This window comes from Malassezia pachydermatis (genome assembly GCF_001278385.1).
Source record: "Malassezia pachydermatis strain CBS 1879 chromosome Unknown scaffold3, whole genome shotgun sequence".
Classification (NCBI taxonomy): domain Eukaryota; kingdom Fungi; phylum Basidiomycota; class Malasseziomycetes; order Malasseziales; family Malasseziaceae; genus Malassezia; species Malassezia pachydermatis.
The window spans coordinates 639,939-661,053 of NW_017253140.1; the positions used below are offsets into that span (position 1 = coordinate 639,939).

A 21,115-nucleotide genomic window follows, 5' to 3' on the forward strand; every position below is an offset into this window, starting at 1 on the left:
CCGACGTGGGCGGCTTGGTGCGTCCATCCTGGCTGCGCCACTACGCTCGTGGACTAAGCGTGTCGAACTCCACTCACGCACCAGAGCCGGTGCACTTGCCATGCATGCACGAACGCACGCACGCCGCCGCCGCTTCGCGAAGGGTCAAGTCACATGACCTAGAAGGACAGCGCGTCGGCCAACACATCCACACTTTGAGTCGGACTTCCCATTGCAGACATTGTGACGATGGCCGGCTCTCGTACTGCCACAGCTGCTGTGAGGCGGCTTATGATCGAGTACAAGCAGCTTACAAGCGACCCTAATACGCTGTTCCCTGCGGTCGGCCCGATTTCAGAGGACAACTACCTTGAATGGGAAGCCCTACTGCCGGGCCCTGACGATACGCCGTACGAAGGCGGCGTGTTTAGTGCTCGACTCTCGTTCCGTACGTATGGTGTTATTAACATGGCAGCACCTACATACCCGCTAGAACCGCCCAAAATGCGCTTTGATCCGCCACTGTTCCATCCGAATGGTACGTATATGGCATCTCACCTCCAGTGTACCCCGATGGCCTGGTGTGCATTAGCATCCTGCATGCAGCAGGGGATGACCCGAATAGTACGTATGCCTACTTCTCACACGTCAGTGTATGAGACATCCGCGGAGCGATGGTCGCCCGTGCAGTCGATCGAAAAAATCCTGCTCTCGGTGCTCAGCATGCTGGCCGAGCCTAATGTCGAGAGTGGCGCGAACATCGATGCTTGCGTATGTATACACTGAATTAACGTCAGAAACTGTACCGCGACAACCGAGCGGCCTACGAAAAGAAGATTCGCGATGAGGTGAAGGAGCAACTGGGTTTGTAGGAAGTAGGATAGGCGGAAGCACAAACCAGGACGCTGTGCTCCTTAGTACCGCCAAATCTTCACATTGCGATCACGACCACCACTTGCTAGTTTGTCGGCCAGGAAGTCGACACAGTACACTTCGTCCTCGTGGCCTGGCAAATCGACTTTGATCTTGAACGTCTTCAAGTTCCACAGCTTGATGGTGGAATCTTTCGAAGCGCTGGCTAGCATGCGGCTATCGCTACTCCATGCAACGCGGTACACACTCGCCACATGGCCGCGCAAATTCGCAATAAACTTGCCCGTCCGGCCATCCCATAGCTTGACACTATTGTCAAACGAGGCTGAGGCAAGCATACGTCCATCAGGGGAGAAGCTCACATGGTTCACCGTCTTTTGGTGACCTGTTAATCGCGCAATGCTCTTCTTGGGTGTGGCTGACGTGCCACCGATTTGAGGTGGCCACATAAAGAGGGTATGATCGTCCGAGGCTGACACGAGCATTTCAGCGTGGGCACCATTCGCAGTGGCCTCTGCGTATCGCTCTAAGGCGGCCGCGGCGGCCGCGGCGTCCTGATCTGCATCCGGGTTTTTGAGCAGTGACGCAAGGTAGTGCCCTTGCACATCGAAAGGCCCAGTGCGAAGGACATAGTCAGTCGATAACGTGAGCGAGTTGACCCAGTGGGAATGCTCATTCAGCGTACGAATCAAGCGGCCATCTTGGTCGTTCCATACTTTGATCGTACGATCCGACGATGCCGTGTAAATCGCACCATCGCCACCCCAACGCACAGCATTGACACTGGCTGTATGACCGCCAAGCACAAAATCGACTTGGCGTGCGTCGACGTTCCAGACACGCACAGTGCCATCTTTCGATGAACTGGCAAGGCGTGGCGAGCGTGCATCCCGATGAATCGGCTCCCACGATAGACTCGTGATCCACTTCGTATGGCCGCGCAGCATATGACCACGCGGCGCTGCGTGTCGAGCGGCACGCCGTTGTGCCACCGTCATTTTCTGTGGCGCGCTCCCTGGCGCCTGGGCACTCTGCTGCTCCGCCTCGACTTGCTCACTCGATCGTGAGCCCCATCCACGACGGCCTGGGAGCGGCGGCGTAAGCGCATCCCAAATCCACACTTGGCCATCCATACCACCAGTCGCCAACTTCCGCTCACGAGGCTCCCATTCCACACAAAGAACCCAGCCATCGTGCCCTTGCAGCGTATGCATGGGTGTCTCCGTATCCATATCCCATAGACGGCACACCTTGTCACCTGCCCCCGTAGCGAGCAATTGACCACTCGGACTAAAGGCACAGCACAGAATCGGAGAGCCATGACCGGCCAATGTGCTAGAGCATCGCGTCACAGCACGAACGCGAAACACAGCCTGAGGCTCAAAAACAATCGTCAGGCTATCTTCTGCACTGATACCGAGCTGCTTAGCAACGGACGATGTGAGCACGTCATCGTGAATACTTGTGTTGATGTTGATCCGTGTGGGCTGTGAAGTGGGTGCATCGGCCTTGTTTAGAAGGACATGGAATGTGTACGGCACGTCTTCGTCGTCCTCATCGTCCCTTTTTTCTTTCTGTCGCAGCTGACGACGAAGCTCGTTGACCAACTTGGCCATCTCCGCCTGGCCAGCGCCGGCGGGGAGACTCAGGGTGGGGCCGAGAAAAGAATCGTCTTGCCCCGACTGAAACTGGACAAGCACACTGGACATGGTCGCATTGAGGAGACCACTCGAAGATAGCTCTTCATTCGCGCGTTGCTCCGCCTGTGCGGCCAGACGCTGCCGCTTCGCCGACGGTTTCGGCACCTGCGTGGCCATTGCTCGTCAAGCGTCGTTCCACGAAAATTTTTGAGTGGAGGTGCACTCCACGTGATGGAAAGATTTTTTTGGCGCAGGCCCTCTCTTCCTGTCCTCAATGATGGCGGACGCCGCGGACTCGCCGCCCTCGCAAGGGGCGTATAAGGCACGTAGGCGCATATGGCTAACGCTCTAGGTCTCTCTTCTAGCGCATGATGAGGCGTTTAGCCGTCTTTTGAAGTTGATTCCAGCGAAGTTTTACGTGCCAGCGGCACACGACGAAGTGATCGACTCCAAGTACCAAAAGAACAAACGTACCAAGAGCCAGAAACAGAAGGAGGCAGAAGAACGAAAGTTAATGACCAAATCGTCAAAGCGATCTAAGGTGTGTGCGTGGTCCTACTTACGCAGCTTGATCCCGACAATGCAAAGAGCATTGAAGACGTGCAAGCGGAGCGACGTGCCGATATGGACCTCGAGTTCGAGATGGACGACAATGAGAGCAATGAGGAAGAAGAAGAGGACAGTGTAGATATCGAAACGGAAGATGCCGATGATGTACATGAGGAGAAGGAAGAAGCAGATCAGACGTCAACGACCCAACCAACGCGACGAGCGACCATTGCCGAGCTACGAGAACGATTGCATAACAAGATCCAAATGCTGCATAACAAGCGCCATCCACATGATACAACAGCTAAGGATGGGCCAAGTACCAAGGAAGAACTCTTGGAAGCGCGACGAAAACAGCGTGGCGAAATGCGTGATCGTCGTCGACGTGAGCGCAAGGAAGCAAGGAAATTGGCCAAGGCAGGCGTTAAAGGCACAAGCACAGACAAACCTACTCTCGCTGCAGGCAATGCTCGCTCTGCTGGCTTGCTGGTGCATGATGCTAACGGTATGACCATGACGCCTACCAAGTCGGACGACAACCTGGATACGAACCTGTCCTTTAGCCAGGTCTCCTTTGAGACGAGCCATGCGCCTGACCCAGCACGAAAGAATAAGTATGCATTGCCCAAGGACCCTAAGGCGGCGCTAGCCTCCTTGGAAGCTCGCAAGCGAAAAGAGGAAGCGAGGATTCAGAAGCAGATTGAAGGTGGCCAAGATGCGGCGCAAGCCCGGGAAGCTGCGCTCGAGTCGGAGCGGTGGGGCAAGGCCCTGGCGGCTGCCGAGGGCGTTCGCATTCGCGATAATGTGCATATGCTCAAGCAGACGATTAAGCGTCGTGAGAAGTCGAAAGAAAAGAGTACAAAGACATGGTATGTACCAAGGCCCTGGGAAACAACACTGACTACGATAGGAATGACAGGCGACGTGCCGAGCAAGAGGCGCAAGCCGCTAAGCAGAAGAAGCGTATGGAAAACTTGGCTGCCCGCCGTGATGCCAAAAAGACAGGCGGCAAGCCCAAGAAGCCTGCAGGCAAGCCTGCCAACAAGGCACGCCCTGGATTCGAAGGTAGTGCGCGTGGATTTGGCGGTGATCACCGCAAGGCCGGCGGCGCCTCGCGGCCTGCGAAGCGATGATTGTTGTCGGCCGAAGTGGAGTAGGAGGGTGATGTATGTGTGTAGTAGACGACAGACGCGTCGCGTAAGCCGTATTATTGTGTATACCAACAGCGCCCATATCATGTCGACATCCAATCACGACGACGTTGGGGTCAAGGCAGAGACAACGACGCCCGTGTTTCAAAATCCGTACGAGGGCCATAGGAGCTTGTCGGCCTCAGAGCAGCAAGTGCTGGGCGAGTATGCCCGCCTAGCAGCAACGCTGCGTCGCGTACGTATGACGCATGTCACTCACACATGATAAGGTAGCGAATCTCAGCACGCAGCTATCATCCAGTGCACTTCATACCGATGTCCTCAATGAGCTACGTGCGATTGAGCGCAAGATGGGGCTGGTGCTTACTCTCTTCAAAGCGAGTGTGTGGGCGATTGTGATGCAACAAACGGATGGCGAGGAAGATGCAGAGGACATGGGCCAGGAGGCAGATGTTATGCCTTATGATACCATTGCAGAGGAGCCTGAGGAAGATGAGGTGGACGTGGAACCTGCTGCCCGCGCAGCGCGTGTGTCACGATGGCAATAATCTTGTATAGTATGTACGTTCTATAGACACGACGACTAGCGCTGGCCGCTGTGTAAACGACCCAGCTGGCTACCTCACTGGGACCACGACACGTGTAGACGCTGTCCTGCTCTCTTCACCGAGTGAGCCAAGGAAGCGAGCGTGTCGTAGCCTGGCCCGCACGTGATATGCCATGTGTCTACTCCACCTGGCACATTGGCGGCAGTGGCAGCTGCGGCACTTTTTCCCTGGCCACAGTCCGTCACGCCGTGATCGTATGCCTCATCTCGAAGTGAAGGTAGGACCCGACCGTTTCCATATGGAACCGTGTCGGGTCAATGATATGAAGCATCCTCATGAAATTAACACGGATCACTTTGTGGGACGTGTGCTTGTGCGCATCATTGACGCGCCAGGCGCGAAGCAGGGCGAACCGGGACGTGAGTACTTCCGTGATCGCACACGTCGCTTTTGTATCCAAATTGAAGGGCGGTTCAAGCAGCAGTGGTCAGGCGATGATATTCTGTTCGGCTCAGACTTTGATAAGTTTGTGCCGTTCCCTCGGGCGCCCTTCAATGCCGGTATGCGTGTAGCACGCATGATTGACCCATGCACGTTTTACGAAGAGCATCCACCATCTGGCCGTCCCTATATCATGTCGCCCTATACGGCATGTATGAATGTATTCTGTGCATGGCCTGCACCGTCACGTCTGGACGACGCTGTCGTCGTTGCGCATGACAATGGCGTGACGCCCAGCTTGGCCATCGAGCATGAAAACGATGGCGGAGTCGTGCCTGTGGAGCATGTAACGGCCCCGCAAGAAGGCCGATCTGAAAAGAAGGGCGGGTGGCTCTCCTCGCTGCGCCACCCTGCGAAAGACGATCGTGTGACGGCACCGTACTGGCGCTTTATTGGTTTCCGGAACGACGAGCGTGTACGTGCGTATGTCGCGATGCATCCGCCCAACAAGCCGGCGGCAACGCCTACCACGCCAGCACCTGTGCGTCCTGTGCCTGTGCATCCTGTGCCTGTGCACCCAACACCCCGCGCTGGTGTGCCGCAGTACATGCAAGGCATCGACACCAAGATGATGAGTACGCTTGGCTCCAGCAAGAAAGCGGATATGATTTTGGGCCATCACCATATGGACCGGCCTGGCACGCCCCAGTTGCCTGTGTTTATGGCGTCGAATTTGCAGGTGAATACGGGCCAGGAGTACACGATCGGTTCGCCGGGTCTCACGCACCCGGTGGCACCGACAGCGCAACCTGGGAAAAACGACCTCATGGAAGCGTATGCGCGGACCGGGATGACGCCGAGCCCTGCTCTGTCTCTCTCGCAGTCGTCCTCGCTCGATGAGTGGCTCGGTCCGTGGCGCTTTGGGGACCCAGGCGCGGATATGGTGGAAGACAATGCCTTTATTTTCACCGAAGAAAGTGTCTCTGTACCGAAACGGCGGAAGCACTTTGCCAACGATGCGAACCGGAAGAACTTTACGTACCATCCTGACGTCGTGTATGGTGCGTCGTTCTTCTCCAACCTGTTCGACTTTAACACGTTTGACCTGAACATCGGTCCTGTACACATTAATGTGAACCCATTCTTCCGCGATATGCCTATTCGCTACACACTTCGCTCCAAGACTAATGAAGAAATTGTGTTCTGTACTATTTCATTCCAACTTGTCGATTGAGTCATCACTCCTCAGGCAAGACAGGCATGATAGCAGCCTGCCCTGGCTCTACCTCATACTCTGCCGAAGGGAAGAGCCAGATGTGGGGCGCGTCCTGCGCCTGCTGCGGATCTACCGTATCCTCAGGCTTCTTCGAGTCCTCCCACGGCCAGCCCAGACGCTGACACAAGTACCCTACAATGGGATCAGAATCGCCCAATAACATAACATCTGTAGCCATATGTGTAATTGGTGTACGATTAATCAAAACGGTAGGCACCGACGACGGTAAGTGCCTCAGCAAGTCAGCCACCGGCGCGACTTTGAGCGATGTGCCCATCACGAGAATCAAGTCCACCTCGTTGCGATCGGCCCATACACACTTTTCAAATGCATCAGGCAACTTTTCGCCAAAAAACGTAATGTCAGGCTTCATCACGCCGTACGCCAACCCGTCGTCTTCGTCCTCGTCCGAGTCGCTTGCATGGGAGAGTTTGCGACGTTTTTGCCTTTGCCGAGCCTCTTCACGCCGTTTTTCGCATCGTGGACACAGCGGCACTCGCTTCGCCATAATATCTTCACGAATCACACGTCCATCGACATGGTAGCCGCATTGTGGGTCCGTACACGTCGCTGTCGAGAACGAGCCATGGCATTGGATCACACGCTCAATACCGGCTTTCTGCTCGAGTGTATCGATGTTCTGTGAGTACATGCGCAGCAGCTTGCCACGCTGTTCCAGCATGCGCACGAATCTGTGGGAAGGGGATGGCTCATAGTTGGCCGGGTAAATGGAGTGACTGGTATGAGAAAGACAGAGACGTACGCAAACGAGAAGAACAGGGACGGATCCCGTAGAAATGTTTCCTTGTCAAACATGTCGGACGGATCATCTAGATCATACTTGTCCTCCGCTGCCAGAATGGCATAGATACCGTCCTGCGGTAAGTATAAGAGTAGGACGTACTTTGGAGCTAAGGTCAGTCATCGTCGACGTACCGAAAATCAGGGATGCCACAGGAGACACTAATGCCAGCGCCGCAGAGCACGACAATCTTTTTGCTCTTGGTCAGCAAGTCCAAAACATCGTCCACAGTATTGTACTGAGGTAGTTTCTGCCGTTGTCGAAGGCTGTGTAAGTGGGAAAATGACCTACATTCGCGTCAGCACCATCTTGAGAATGGGAAGGAGAGAGTACGGCGCATCTTCCGCCGCAACGATCATAGAGCGTGGCTAGAATAAGTTAAAATACACGTACCAGCGTGACCCCTAGCGATAGCAGCAAGGATAGGATCTAGGGTGAGTCCATAGACGAACGACATACCATGGAGGGGGCAGGGACAATATGACGGCGGAGGCACTCCATGAGCCCGTACTTCCGTAAATCACTCAGCACTTCACTGACGTGCTCCTTTGATAGAGGGCCAAACTCATAGGAGACCATATCAGTCGAGCTTGCCTCCTCTTCGTCCGATGAGCTGGCGCTAACAGGAGAAGAGGCCGGCTCGGCGATCGCGTTGTTGTCGTGTGCCTCTTCCTCGTTCTCTCGCTGAAGCTCTTCCATCATCTCCCGCTCCGCTTCTTCTTCCAGATCATCCAGGGTATCGGAATCAATCTCGTCGTCCATATCAATCAGCGCTTGCAGCGCAGCTGTCTCGGACGCGCTCTCCATATCATATGGTAATCGCGTGAGAGTACAGAGGTGGAGGTCAAACACACAAACGCCTCCACGTGAGGCGGAGAGCGCGACACGTACGTTGCTTTGTAACGACATCGTACATGGGGAAGCAGACCGGACGTGGACGTGGCCGTGGTGGCACGTTTCCCGGCCGTGGACGTGGACGGGGCAGAGGTCGTGGCCGCGGGCATGGCCGTGGCCCTACTGCGCCTAGGATGGAAATACCCGACTTGACCTCGCTGTCCCTCACCAGCGCCGCAGAACAGCGGGGCAGCCGTGGCCGTGGCCGTGGACATGCGCACCGTGGCTTAGGGTTTTCGCGCGGACGTGGTGGTGCGCTCGCTGTGACTTCGCAAAACCGTGTTCCCTTTGACTATAATGCGAAGCGCCCTAAAGTTCCGATCCCAGAAGCAATAGAGGAGCAGGACATGGAGGAAGACGAGGGAAGTGGCGTGTATGCTCATCTGGACAACGCATTGAGTCCTCCAGAGAGCGACGAATCGAGTTCGGAGGATGAAGAGGATGTGACCATTGAGCCACACAAGAAGGATGCCAAGAGTATACCCCACAGGCGCAAGCTGGAAGGATTGGTCCTCAACGAATACCAATACGTGGTCGAACGGAAAGCATACGATTTTAAAGCGATGTTGCATCATGTCAATCCACTTCGACGACCGATTCTTTTCGTCAAGTCGTCGGGCGTCTACGACAAAGAATCGATACAGCCGCGAGAACCGACAGAAACGCCACCACCATCCATCGCACCCACGACGATGGAAAGAAAAGGCAAGGAGCCTGTCAAGGGAGTTCCAGCGCCTGCGCAAGACGAGGCTCGCAAGACATTGACAAGGAACAAGAAAAAGAAGGATAAAGTACCTACCCAGGCTACTGTACCTATGCCAGACGGTACTGATGACTTTTTGTCGTTCCGTATGGCCGATCAAATCCTGACAAAGGGACCGCGACATAAGCCGTTGAATGAGCAGGAAGCGATTCTGGCTGATTGGATGGAGAATGCTATGCTGGAAGAGGAAGAGTCCATGACGCCAGTGCCGCTGATTACTGGGATCGCAGATCCATTCGGGGCTCATACCACCTTGGAAGACATTGCGATCGACGCACATGATCGTGAGCAAAAGGCCTGGGAGAGTGAGTCTGAGGAGGACGATGATGATGATGATGATGATGACGACGACGACGACGACGACGAGCTACTCAGATTTGATGAAGACCTGCATGCGTTGATGCTGAATCAGATCGGCAAAGCAGCAGAAGAGGAGGACGAGGAGAGTGAGGTGGACGATGCGCTCTTTGAGCAAATTTTGACCGGGACCTTCACGCGCGAGAGAAATGGCGGTATATCAGACTACGGCCGTGTCTCGAAGAAAAAGAGTACGTATATGTTGACCCTCACACGCGAAGCACGACAGCCACCGGCATTCCAAGACTCCCTCTGGGCAGAGGAGCTGCAAAGCCAATGGGAGAAGGATCGTGCGTCCAAGGCGGAGAAGAAGAAGAAACGTGCCGAGGCGCGTATGGCCGCGGCCTACGATCCGTTCCCCAACACACATGGCCATGTATCGTCGAAGAAGAAGAGCAAGTCGCAGAAGAAGCAGGAGAATCGACAGCGCCGTGCACAGCTACGTATGATGGCGAACGACGAGGAAGGTGGTATGGACGCCTTCTCGGCGCCCGCCTCGTTCGCGCATATTCGTGAGATGATCGAGAGCTTTTTGCAGGACGAGGGACGTACGACGCTGACGCTACCTGCGATGAAAAAGCACGATCGTGCGATGGTGCATAATATGGCGGACGCCTACCAAATCAAGTCGAAGAGCCGTGGGAAGGGCAAAGAGCGTTTCCCGATACTGTACAAGACCTCGCGATCGGGGCAAAATGTGGATCATGCGCGAGTAACGCGGCTTGTACGTACGCCGTTTGGATCGGTCGACGATGAGGCCTTTGAGCATCGTGGCCTCGGCCGCGGTGGGCGGGTCCGTGTTGAGCTGGCCCCTCGGCACCGTGAAGGCTCGCAGGTGGGTGGAGGTGCCAAGCACATTAGTGAGGACAACATTGGACACCAACTCCTACGATCTATGGGATGGTCGATGGGCCAAGGATTGGGTCATTCCGGCGGTCGTGCTGAGCCGGTCCTTGCGACGGTCAAGATGACGCGCAGTGGTCTAGGTATGTAAGAGACACCACTGGTCCCTGCATCCATAGATAATCAATCTCTGCCTACACAGCGTTACAGGGCCCGCGCCCAGAGCCCCGTGCTGTAGTGTAGATTCCACCTCCACATCTACAAGATTCGCCCCCGCGCGACGCGTCCGAGCCAATCACGTGCGCCGCCATAGTGCTGCTGCCACAACAGAGCGGATGCGTGAACGCCCATCTTGCTATTGTCGCTGCGCCATCGCATCACGCACGTACGTGGACGAGATTGACGTCCTCTGCTGATGGATACCTACTCGTACCAGCCCAGCTCTGCGGAGATGGACCGGGCTGGTCATCCATACTTGGACGACCAGCCTGGTGGAGATGCGATGCGGCATGACGAGCCTGATGCATGGCTCCGTAGTGGTTTCTCACTACGCACAGAGCCTCCGCTCCCACCCAATGCGCTGCAGAATGTCATGAATGCGCAGAACCAACTACGAAGCGCGTCAGGCTCCTCGTCTGCGCCCTCGAGCTCGTACGAAGACATGGAGCCTGGCCAGCCAGCGTGGGCGATGCCCGCTGAAGTGCCACTGTTGCCTCACGGTGTGTCGTCCCGTCATTTGGACGACGACGAGGACGAAGAGCAGACGTCCCCTGCGATGGAGCTACGTCGCTTGCCACCTCTTGCCTCGCCGGCCACGTCGCAGATCACACGCCCCCATGGCCGCACGATGCCCCCGATGCCCGCAGACGCGGCCCTGCACATTGCCATGGCCAAAGAGCGCGCAGCCCGAGGCATGGAGAAAGCTATATGCAAGCCCAGCCCCAGCTTCTACCGCGCTGACTCGCCCTCGCGCGTGCCCAGTGGGCCGACGTTGCTGCGTGATCTTACGACGCCCATGTCGGACGCCCCGTCGGAATCGACGGCGCTCGCGCCTGAGACGCCGTCGACGGTGGACGACGAAATTGATCAATTGCCCTCCGTATTTGAGCGCCCACCGACCCCGCACTCGGTCATCCGTCGGTCGCGCGCGCCTGTGCCACATACGCCGAGTCCGCACACGTCTGCAGCCGTAGCCGCGGCGAACATGTCGATGCCCGAGCACCATGTCCCGACGTACCCAAAACACCGCCCACCGCTGCGTCGTACAGTGTCTACGGTAACCATTGTACGGAAGACGACATCACGGCCTACACGGCCCGAGACGCCCAGCTCCGCTACTACCTCGCCGGCGAAGAAGGCGGGGAAGAAAGCCTCGCCTACGCAGGACGTAGAGAAGGAGACGCGGCGCTTGAGTTTGACGGACTGGACAGCCGTTCTGGATTCGTTCGACTCGTTTGAGCCCAGTACACTGGACTTGCTGGGCGATACCTCGGCACAGTCGCGGCGCGATACCGTCACTGCCTCCGCGCAGTTTGTGCGTCAGATGGAACGGCTGCAAACGCAGGACGAGTCGCAGGACACAGTGCTGGTCCATGACGACTCGGCCTCGAGTGAATCGGTGTTTGAGGCGCCGCTGCGTGAGCTCCCGGTGCCACGTCAGCCGGAGCATACGCAGATCCGTGTCGTGGGCCACAGTTTGGACGTGAGTACGCCGTCGCCGTCCAAGACGCGTGCCGTGTCTACGCCAGCAGCGGCTGTCCCTCCCGCGTCGTCCATGGCCCTCTCGCAGGCTGTTCGCTCGCCGCCAGCCGCGCAGGCCCCGCAAGAACCTGAGGCCACGACGCCGTGGGTGCCGCCTGCCGTGCAAGACAAACGACGTCCTGTCCCCCCCGACTCGCCTACGCCGCCGTCCGGTGCCAACATTGAGCCGACCTACCCACGCGCATGGGAGACGAGCACGTCGGAATGGGCCGCCGTGAAGCCAGCGCCGCCCATCACAGCGCCGCCGGTCGCGCCAGTCGCGCCGGCCGCGCCGGCCGTGCCAGCGACCACATCTACGTCCGACGTGCCAGTACCGACGACAAAGTCGGAGGCGACAGGCCTTGCCATGGCATCGGACGCGTCCTCCCCCGCCGCCCCATCCACCGCCGACGTGCCTGCGCAGACGGACCACGCCGATCCGTACGCCTCTGCATACGCGCCTGCCGACGTCGCCAATACACACACGCGAGCGCTCTCTCCTGTCCAGTCGGTGGCCGAGTCGGAAGCGCCGCCGCCGCCATCCAAGGACTCGGTATGGCAGCACACGGCGTTCTGGCGATCAAATGCGCCTCGCGTGCCTTCGTACTTGCGTGAGCTGGAAGAGAAGCCGGCGGATGCGGCGCCAGTGACATCGCAGCCGGTAGCAGAGGCAACGCAGCCTACCGCTCCTGCGACGTCCACACCAGATACGTCGGGTGTATGGGCAGAGCGAATGAAAGCCCCGATGTCGCCCTCGCTGGGATGGGGCGGCTCGCCGACGCCTCCGTCGTCGTTTGTCCGAGCACAGGCATGGTCCATGGCACATGGCCGCAAAGTCGTATTGGCACCCGCGGAGCCCAAGGAGTGGGCGGCCGAGACGCCCACGAGCTCGGCCTCGACGGCGGGGCCAAGGGCTGCTACGGCCGCTGTGGCTACGACAGCGGCAGACAGGTACGAAGAGGCTGCCCTCGATGCGTCTACGATGCCTACGTCCTCGCCGAAGCCTGACGCAGAACAGCGTGAAGATACCGCTGCAGCGCCTACAAATGACGTCCTGCCGCCCGAGATCACCGCGTCCGCGCCTTCCACGATGCCCAGCACGCCAGCAGAGACCTCATCGACGTTCAGCCGCCCAGCGGTGGAGACGCAGGCGCCGGCACCGGCACCGGCACGGCCGCCGGTGATGCCTCACCGGATGCCGCCGCCCAAGCCGCCGACGTGGATCCCGCCGACGGGTATCGAAGGGCCATGGTCGGTGTTTGCGCCGCCAGTAGAGTTCCCGCGCCTCCCTATCCCGCCGCCGCTCGCCCCGGGGCCTGCGCTGGTGCGAGAGGTGCCTACCCCTGAGCCGCCCAGCACCGGCAGCGTGGTGCGGCAGGAGAAGCCCCAGGAGGAGTCTGGGCGTATGAGCCGCCCTGACTCGAATCCGTTCCGTCTGAGTATGGCGAGCAGTCATCGCTCCCGTCCCTCGTCGGCGCTCAGCGACTCGACGCAGGGCGGACGTACAGCGGTGCAGACGGCCGTGCCACAGCTGCCACCACGTCCCGCCGCGGCTGGCACGCCGGACATCTCCATGGTGGCACGTGGCCATCATGATCCCTTGGAGGCGTCGATGCAGAGCGAGCAGCCGCCCGTGCCGCCTGTCGTGACCGAGAGCGTGCCGCCGCCGGCAGAGGCGGCGCCCATGGCCCCAGCACCTGCTTCGCCACCTCGTATGGCCACAGAGAGTGCCAAGCCGCCGCCCACGCCGCCCAAGCCGCCACGTACGTCGCAGGCCCGTACGCCAAGCATGCCGCTGACCGCGGCTGCCCCGGCCTCGCCCCGTATCCAGCAGCAGCCTGGGCAACTAAGTCCGGCGCTCACGCACTTGCCCACCTCGCCGCTATTGCAAATGCTCGGCTCGCCGACGACGATGGCCTCGCCCACGCCTGGCGCACTGGAGCAGTCGCCCACGATGCGATACGAGCAGGCGCCCAGCTCGCCCACGGCGATGCTGGGAGAGCAGGTGCCTGCTCGTATGCTCACGACCAACGCCCCCGCGTCGCCGGCCTGGGAAGGCCAGGAGCGGGAGACAGAGTGGGTCGCGAACAAGATTGGCGCTGCGGCGCTGCTCACAGGCTCGCCCACGACGGCCAATGCCTTCACGCCGGAGATGGACCAATCGTCGTGGCATGCGCCGGGAACGGCGAGGGACCCTGTGCCTGTGCCGCCTGTGCCCAGTACGGTGCCGACGTCGCCTGTGGTGCCACACGTGGAGGAAACGCGGCCTTCAGAGGGAGCGACGCCATCGCGGCCGGAGCCGCCGGCACCTACAGAGATTCGTGTCCCTGGCGCGTACGTCCCCAGCGCCTCGACGCACCGCTCGCCAACAGCGCCGTCCGCGGCGACGATGCCGCCAGCGGCCGTGGACGATCTGAGTAGGAGCGAGACTCCCTCAACGCATGCCATGGGCCCAACTAGTCACGCACGTCCACGCACAGCGCGTGACTACCCAGGCATGCAGCCACAGCACAGTATGATCCCGCCGTTTGAGCTGCAGAACCGATCGCTGACGCTGCCGGCGAACGCGGATCCACGTCGTCCTGGTGGAGGTGTGTGTTTGGAATGCATGATGCGGGATGAGGATATGATAGATGTGACTGTGACAGACACCGCGGTGTGGGAACGCCAGAGTGACGCGGACTTCCAGGAGGCACTGCGCATTGAGCAGGCCTTCTGCTCGCCCGACGACGAGCACAACGACGCCGCCGCGACGCTGTCCCTTGTGCATCCCCGCACGGGCCGGCCCCTGACCTTTGTACCTGTCCGCCACATTCGTCATGGCGATCCGCTCTCGGCAGCCCATTTGCAAGAGTTTACCGCGGCTAACCGCCTGACAAGTGCCGCCAAGGCCCGGAGTATTCAGCTGTTTGTCCTGCAGCAACGCCGCATACTCGGCCTCGATACCGATGGCCAGCGGTCGGCCCTCGCAGCCTTGTCGCCACCTCCCACAGGGCTGACAAGTCCCATGGCCCCTGCTACCTCGACCACAGCTGCAACGGTCGCCCCCACCGTCGCCGCAACAGAAGGTGCGCCGGTAAGTCCCATGGGCGCCTCAGTGCCCATACCGATGTACGCGGCTGGCTCGGCAGGTTCGAGCGGAGCGCCCATGCGCCCCCGCACGCCTACGGGAGGCCAGGCACGCGCAGGTCCCAGCGCGGTACGCAGTCCTGAGCGCGCACGAACGCCACGAGCTCGTACGGACAACCCACGCAAATCGAACGAGACGCCACGACGCGCGCGAACACCAGGTACGAACTCCGCACGAGGCACCGTCCCCGGCACGCCCGAGCGAAGCTTGACGCATGGCACGCCCACACGCTCGCCACGACGCCGGGCTGACGGTACCACGACACCCTCGCGACGAGGCGATTCACGGCCGAGCACCGTGGAAGACTCACCACATCGCGACGGTCCACGGGTACGCCGCTCGGCCGCCGGCTCGCCCACGTCGCCAACGCGCCGCGGCGAACCGGCTACACCCCGCCGGGAAGGCGGCGCGACGACGCCACGCTCCGTGCGTGATACACCGACGTCGCAGCGTCGCGTTCGTACGCCCGGGCGCGCTGCACGCAAAGCGTCGGAAGAACTGCATGCCGCAGCGAACGCTTCCGTCCCATCGAATCACGCGGCGACCACGTCTGCGCCGGCCCTCTCGCCGATCGCCTCGGCGTCGGCGTCGCCCGTGACAGCAGCTGCGCCTCAAACGATGGACAGTGGACCGATGCTCCAAGCAGGCATGCATGAGACGCAGACGCCTGGCAGTGCGACAAGGATCACATCGCCCAGCATCCCACCGCCGGAGCCTGTACCAGTGCCAGAAGCTGTTACCTCGCCGGGCCATGCGGCCACAACAGCCCGGCCTAGTGCCATGGCCACCCTCGTGGCGCCGACCAAGCTGTCTACCGCAGGGGGGCGGCACGCGCCCGCCACCGCAGGCGATACCACGTGGGACACGTCCATGCAAGGCAGTGCGTTCTCGATGGATGATAGCATGGACGACAACCTGAAACGCACGGCCTCGTCGCCCTTGCATCAGCAGCACAATGCTCCGCATCCTTCGCATGGCCAGCCCTTGCGTGGCTTCTTCCGGAAAATTGCAGGCCGGTCCGCGACGGACGACGTGGAGAGTGCACGTCTTCGTAAATCCAAGAATGCCGGTGGGGGGGGACAAGGAAGTCCAGACACGTCGCTGATGGAGGACGACGAGCAGAAATCGTTTTGGAAACGAATCTCACGTTCGCCTAAATCTGCTTCGTTGCACAAGTCAGGCCGACACGTCTCGAGCTCCAAGATGCGGCCACCCCCTCCTGTCCCCCCGCTGCCGAGCGATGCAGCAGCGCCCGTGCCCGAATCCCCGCCCAGATAATATAGTCGTGGCAGATAGTTCATCCCGTCGCGAAAGTCATGTACTTACTTCCCAGCCGTATCCACTGTGCGATAGACCACCACCACCTCCACTTTCCACACACGCACGACCATGTCGATCGAGTTGGACGCTGCCGCCGCGGTGGCTCCGCCCGAGGGTCCCCCGTATGCGACAGACATCGGAGGGAGTGCCCCAGCAATGAATGCGATTCTGCGTCATCCCTATGGTACGTAGTGGCTATGTACTAACGACCTAGCGCATGGCGATATGGCGCCACACGACCCTGCGACGTACGTGCCACCAAGTCGTACTCACTTTCTCTCTCAGATCACAGGCCTTTTTGCAGAACGAATGCCGCGTATTGATTGTAGGCGCAGGTGGCCTTGGCTGTGAAATCCTTGTGAATATGGCGCTCATGGGGTTCCGTGACTTGCATATCATCGATATGGATACGATCGACGTGTCGAATCTCAACCGCCAATTCCTGTTCCGCGAGAAAGATATTGGGCAGCCTAAAGCCACAACTGCCGCATCGTTTGTTATGCAACGTGCCGCCGGCGTCAAGATCACGCCGCATGTCTGTCGTATTCAAGCGAAAGAGCTGGATTTCTACAAACAATTCCACATGATTCTCTGTGGCTTGGATTCCGTCGAAGCACGCCGTTGGATGAATGCGACATTGGTCCATATGGTAGATGAGGCGGATCCACGCTCGCTCATCCCCCTCATTGATGGCGGTACTGAAGGTCTGCGTGGCCAGGCCCGCGTGATCTTGCCGACCATCACCAGCTGCTACGAATGCAGCTTGGATATGCTGCCGAAAAGGCAAACGTACCCGATATGCACGATTGCCAACACGCCACGTCTGCCAGAGCACTGTATTGAGTGGGCTAGCATCCTTGAATGGCCTCGTACGAGGCCAGGCGAGAAATTAGACAAGGACGATCCACAGCACATTCAGTGGGTCATGGAGCATGCGATCGAGCGGGCAAAGCAGCACGGCATCACAGGGATTACGTGGTCTCTCACGCAGGGTGTTGTCAAAAATATCATTCCAGCAATAGCAAGTACAAATGCCATCATCGCAGCGGCATGCACCCAGGAAGCCTTCAAAATCGCTACGTCGACGGCGCCGTACCTGAACAACTACATGATGTACGCGGGCAACGACGGCATGTATACATATACCTTTGAGTACGCCAAACGCGTAGATTGCCCCGTGTGTGGCGGAGAATCACGTACCATCACGCTGGCGTCCACGGATACACTGGCACACTTGGTGGATCTCTTGCGTGACTTGCCAGATATGTACGTCGCATTGCGTGCACAACTTACTAACCGACCAGCCAATGCAAACGGCCTACCATCTCGAGCGAGAAGGGGCCTCTGTACTATGCCGCCCCGCCCGCGCTGGAGGAAGCCACACGCCCCAACCTGGACAAGACCTTGGCCGAGTTGCACTTGCGAGCCGACGACGTAGTGTCCGTGGCGGACCCGGCGTGGCCCTTTGTCCTTTCCGTGGTGTTGGACCTGCTAACACCTCCACATTGAGAAATAGGTCGATTTTTTTTCTTCGTACAGATCACCCCAATGACACCAACGCAGGCACCTAGCTCCGCGCAGTCGGCTGTGCTGATGCGCTCTGAGCCCATGCCGACGGACGCCAAACAGGCCATGGGCCCTCAGTTTGATACGCAGGACCCTCGCGATTTGTTCGGCGTGCTGGACAGCATGGCCACTATGGGGTTTCAAGGGACCTCGGTGGCTGAAGCTGTCCGTATCATTGAGCGTATGGTACGTTGTTGATGTAGAGACTGACCGCAGCGTACTTGGCGTCTGAGTGAAGATCCTGCGTACAACCCAGCGGAGGATGAGAATGCTTCGCTGCCGACAGACGATCCTGCCCACCCCAGCAACGTGCGGTGCACCATTCTTCTGGGATACACGTCGAATCTCATTTCGTCCGGCCTGCGTGAAGTGATCCATTTCCTTGTGAAGCACAAGTATGTCTCAGGTATCGTTACTACGGCTGGCGGCGTCGAAGAGGATTTCATCAAGTGCCTTGGTCCGACCTACCTTGGTAGTTTCCACTTGGATGGCGCTACGCTGCGCAAGCAGGGCATGAACCGGATCGGCAACTTGATTGTACCGAATGACAATTATTGTGCCTTTGAGGATTGGGTGATGCCTATTCTGGACAAGATGCGAGAGGAGCAGGAAACGGCGCCGCCAGAAGACAATGGCGAGCGCTTTGCCTGGTCTCCCAGTCGTGTGATTGAGCGCTTGGGCCATGAGATCAACGATGAGCGTAGCGTATACTACTGGGCCGCGAAGAACAAGATCCCTGTCTTTTGCCCGGCCTTGACAGATGGCTCATTGGGCGATATGATCTATTTCCATACCTACAAAAACCCTGGACTGACCATTGACATCGTGCGTGATATTCGTCGCCTCAATGATATTAGTGTCAAGGCGAAAAAGGCCGGCATCATTATCCTTGGTGGTGGTGTGTGCAAGCACCAAATCGCTAACGCTATGCTGTTCCGCAATGGCGCCGATTTTGGCGTGTACATCAATACCGGCCAGGAGTTTGACGGGTCCGATAGCGGCGCGCGGCCGGACGAGGCTGTGTCGTGGGGCAAGCTCAAAAGTCGTGAGAATGGCGGCGATACCGTGAAAGTATACGCTGACGCTACCATTGTCTTCCCCATCATCGTGGCATCTACGTTTGCCAAGGCGCACTGGGCTGCCAAGCATGTAGCGCCCTCCGTGTAGAGTACCGACCCTATTCCTTCCATCCCTCCACGTTTCCTGGCGTGTGTCGTACCCTCCACTCGTTTCGGCGTGTTGAGCCCCCTCCTCCATGGCCGCACGAAACACGAGCGCAGGTCGTGGCGTGGCCAAAGCGCTGGTCGCCGCTGTGGCTCTAGTAGCGATTGTACTGGGTGCCTTGCCTCTCCTATCACCGCAACTCTTTGTGCCAGAGGAGCACCTGGCTGCTGTGCGTGCGTTCTTTTCGCAGAGCGCGACGGCCCCTGCATGGGACGAAGAGGCTTGGCAGGCTACCACGGCCCCACGCGCCACGACACATACCAACAACTGGGCCGTACTGGTATGTACGTCCAAGTTTTGGTTCAATTATCGCGTATGTACCTACCTTTCTCACTTGTCAGCATATGGCCAATGTTTTGGGCATGTATCGTACCGTCAAGCGCCTTGGTATGCCGGACAGCCATATTATCTTGATGATGGCCGATGATGCCGCCTGCAATGCACGCAATCCATATCCAGGGGCCGTGTGGTCCGCGTCCAACCACGAGCTCGATTTGTACGGTGACGACGTGGAAGTCGACTACCGTGGCTACGAAGTCACAGTTGCGAATTTCCTTCGTCTATTAACGGGCCGCGTACCGGCCCATACGCCGCGGTCGAAACACCTAGAGTCTGATGAACACTCCAATGTATTTTTGTATATGACCGGGCATGGCGGTGATGAGTTCCTCAAGTTCCAAGACTCGGAGGAAGTGAGCGCGCAGGATCTGGGTACGTTTGGCAAAGCTAACCTTCACAGCCGATGCCATTGAGCAGATGTGGGAGAAGCGGCGGTACCATGAGCTTCTCTTCATGATTGATACGTGCCAGGCCAGCACGATGGCTTCGAAGATCTACAGCCCTAATGTCCTTGCCGTGGGCAGCAGCATGAAAGGCCAAAACTCGTACTCGTACAGCGTGGATTACGCTGTAGGTGTGCCATTGATCGATCGATATACGCGTGCTGTACTGGAATACATGGAGAAAGTCACACGGGCCTCGTCCCAAACACTCTACGATCTCCTAGGCAGTTTGGACGTGAAGGAAATTCATTCAGACCCTGTGGTCCGCTCCGACTTGTATCCCCGCCGCTTGGAGGACGTGCGAGTGACCGACTTTTTGGGCTCGGTGGCCCAAGTACAGTTGACATAGATACCGTACCGTGCTATATGCACATTCTACTTGAACTCTTCGGCAGAGCCCGTCTACATACAGTAAGATTCCGCGCACGCTCGCACATACCATGATAAGACCGACTGTGGATGTTAGTTGTGCGTCATTGTACGTACCAATCAAACCAAAAAGACCCAAGATACTGCTGAACACCTGCGTTTGTGAGCATCAGCATGTGTACCTACCTCGACCACGAGGATTTTCACGAACAGTTGTGGGTCAGCTGCGTCGGCGACAGCCGCATTCGCACCGGTAATGCCTACAGACACACCACACACCAAGTTACACAGACCGACCGTCAGACCGCCCCAGAAGAGCGTGAAGCCTGTAAGGTAGTTCTGTGGCGTCCATAACCCATTTACACCGTCTTCCAATCGTCCTGTAATTTTCGCTGAGAAAACGATCGCCATAATCACACCGTAAATCGCGACGACTTCACAGAAAATAATACTAATCAAGTTCTTGGTGGTAATGCGTGGCGCCCGCACACCCGCACCCAGAATCGAGGAGCCGGTAATGAAAATACCCCTAGCTTGTTAGCAGCCTTCATGACGTACCAGCCAGCACCCACGACACTCAGGCCAATGCAGAGGCCAATGCCTGTGTTGGCCCACACGTAGGGGCTTGTCTGTTCAAGGAATGTGCCCACGGCAAATTCACTGCCAGAGCCTGACGTTAGGTGCTTTTCCGATCAAACAAACCTGTCAGGACGAGGTAGCCCGCACCATAGAGGGCGAGAGCTGCTAGCGTTCCCAGCGTGGTATAAGCGACCGCGCCCATGATGTGTAGACGGCGTGAGAGCGCACGCGGAGGTTGTGGCACATCGCCCCGTGCTGACTAAACTGTCTAGCGTCCGTGCGACGACGA

General features: G+C 58.4%; 12 protein-coding genes across 12 annotated transcripts; 9 read left to right on the forward strand and 3 right to left on the reverse strand.

Moving 5' to 3' along the window:
* Window positions 1-228: 228 nt before the first annotated feature.
* Malapachy_0918 (ubiquitin-conjugating enzyme) lies at window positions 229-851 on the forward strand (the record flags this gene model as incomplete). Its single annotated transcript, XM_018135430.1, has 5 exons — window positions 229-427; window positions 455-517; window positions 544-603; window positions 632-750; window positions 777-851. 5 exons carry the CDS (start codon window positions 229-231, stop codon window positions 849-851), a joined length of 516 nt encoding a protein of 171 aa, XP_017992144.1.
* Window positions 852-893: 42 nt separating this feature from the next.
* Malapachy_0925 (rsa4-wd-repeat protein involved in ribosome biogenesis) lies at window positions 894-2,669 on the reverse strand (the record flags this gene model as incomplete). The annotated part of the gene is made up of 1 exon (XM_018135437.1): window positions 894-2,669. The coding sequence occupies one exon, from the start codon at window positions 2,667-2,669 to the stop codon at window positions 894-896; it is 1,776 nt and encodes a 591-aa protein (XP_017992645.1).
* A 97-nt stretch (window positions 2,670-2,766) lies between these two features.
* Window positions 2,767-4,174, forward strand: Malapachy_0944 (hypothetical protein; the record flags this gene model as incomplete). The annotated part of the gene is made up of 4 exons (XM_018135456.1): window positions 2,767-2,818; window positions 2,858-3,033; window positions 3,060-3,910; window positions 3,952-4,174. The coding sequence occupies 4 exons, from the start codon at window positions 2,767-2,769 to the stop codon at window positions 4,172-4,174; spliced, it is 1,302 nt and encodes a 433-aa protein (XP_017992530.1).
* A 103-nt stretch (window positions 4,175-4,277) lies between these two features.
* On the forward strand, window positions 4,278-4,740 carry Malapachy_0920 (dash complex subunit dad3; the record flags this gene model as incomplete). The annotated part of the gene is made up of 2 exons (XM_018135432.1): window positions 4,278-4,427; window positions 4,462-4,740. The coding sequence occupies 2 exons, from the start codon at window positions 4,278-4,280 to the stop codon at window positions 4,738-4,740; spliced, it is 429 nt and encodes a 142-aa protein (XP_017992640.1).
* Window positions 4,741-4,912: 172 nt separating this feature from the next.
* On the forward strand, window positions 4,913-6,415 carry Malapachy_0942 (hypothetical protein; the record flags this gene model as incomplete). Its single annotated transcript, XM_018135454.1, has 1 exon — window positions 4,913-6,415. One exon carries the CDS (start codon window positions 4,913-4,915, stop codon window positions 6,413-6,415), a length of 1,503 nt encoding a protein of 500 aa, XP_017992528.1.
* A 4-nt stretch (window positions 6,416-6,419) lies between these two features.
* Window positions 6,420-8,066, reverse strand: Malapachy_0931 (sir2-domain-containing protein; the record flags this gene model as incomplete). The annotated part of the gene is made up of 7 exons (XM_018135443.1): window positions 6,420-7,194; window positions 7,221-7,333; window positions 7,362-7,368; window positions 7,394-7,525; window positions 7,551-7,627; window positions 7,653-7,688; window positions 7,719-8,066. The coding sequence occupies 7 exons, from the start codon at window positions 8,064-8,066 to the stop codon at window positions 6,420-6,422; spliced, it is 1,488 nt and encodes a 495-aa protein (XP_017992691.1).
* A 221-nt stretch (window positions 8,067-8,287) lies between these two features.
* On the forward strand, window positions 8,288-10,267 carry Malapachy_0941 (hypothetical protein; the record flags this gene model as incomplete). Its single annotated transcript, XM_018135453.1, has 3 exons — window positions 8,288-9,121; window positions 9,359-9,464; window positions 9,495-10,267. 3 exons carry the CDS (start codon window positions 8,288-8,290, stop codon window positions 10,265-10,267), a joined length of 1,713 nt encoding a protein of 570 aa, XP_017992527.1.
* A 264-nt stretch (window positions 10,268-10,531) lies between these two features.
* On the forward strand, window positions 10,532-16,264 carry Malapachy_0936 (hypothetical protein; the record flags this gene model as incomplete). Its single annotated transcript, XM_018135448.1, has 1 exon — window positions 10,532-16,264. The coding sequence occupies one exon, from the start codon at window positions 10,532-10,534 to the stop codon at window positions 16,262-16,264; it is 5,733 nt and encodes a 1,910-aa protein (XP_017992698.1).
* Window positions 16,265-16,375: 111 nt separating this feature from the next.
* Window positions 16,376-17,815, forward strand: Malapachy_0922 (nedd8 activating enzyme; the record flags this gene model as incomplete). Its single annotated transcript, XM_018135434.1, has 4 exons — window positions 16,376-16,490; window positions 16,521-16,554; window positions 16,592-17,572; window positions 17,611-17,815. 4 exons carry the CDS (start codon window positions 16,376-16,378, stop codon window positions 17,813-17,815), a joined length of 1,335 nt encoding a protein of 444 aa, XP_017992638.1.
* Window positions 17,816-17,854: 39 nt separating this feature from the next.
* Malapachy_0921 (deoxyhypusine synthase) lies at window positions 17,855-19,039 on the forward strand (the record flags this gene model as incomplete). Its single annotated transcript, XM_018135433.1, has 2 exons — window positions 17,855-18,058; window positions 18,089-19,039. 2 exons carry the CDS (start codon window positions 17,855-17,857, stop codon window positions 19,037-19,039), a joined length of 1,155 nt encoding a protein of 384 aa, XP_017992641.1.
* Window positions 19,040-19,127: 88 nt separating this feature from the next.
* Malapachy_0923 (gpi8-gpi-anchor transamidase) lies at window positions 19,128-20,227 on the forward strand (the record flags this gene model as incomplete). The annotated part of the gene is made up of 3 exons (XM_018135435.1): window positions 19,128-19,409; window positions 19,438-19,807; window positions 19,836-20,227. 3 exons carry the CDS (start codon window positions 19,128-19,130, stop codon window positions 20,225-20,227), a joined length of 1,044 nt encoding a protein of 347 aa, XP_017992639.1.
* Window positions 20,228-20,253: 26 nt separating this feature from the next.
* Window positions 20,254-21,028, reverse strand: Malapachy_0930 (vacuolar atp synthase proteolipid subunit; the record flags this gene model as incomplete). Its single annotated transcript, XM_018135442.1, has 6 exons — window positions 20,254-20,280; window positions 20,318-20,331; window positions 20,365-20,401; window positions 20,434-20,776; window positions 20,806-20,917; window positions 20,950-21,028. The coding sequence occupies 6 exons, from the start codon at window positions 21,026-21,028 to the stop codon at window positions 20,254-20,256; spliced, it is 612 nt and encodes a 203-aa protein (XP_017992692.1).
* Between the last annotated feature and the right edge of the window lie 87 nt (window positions 21,029-21,115).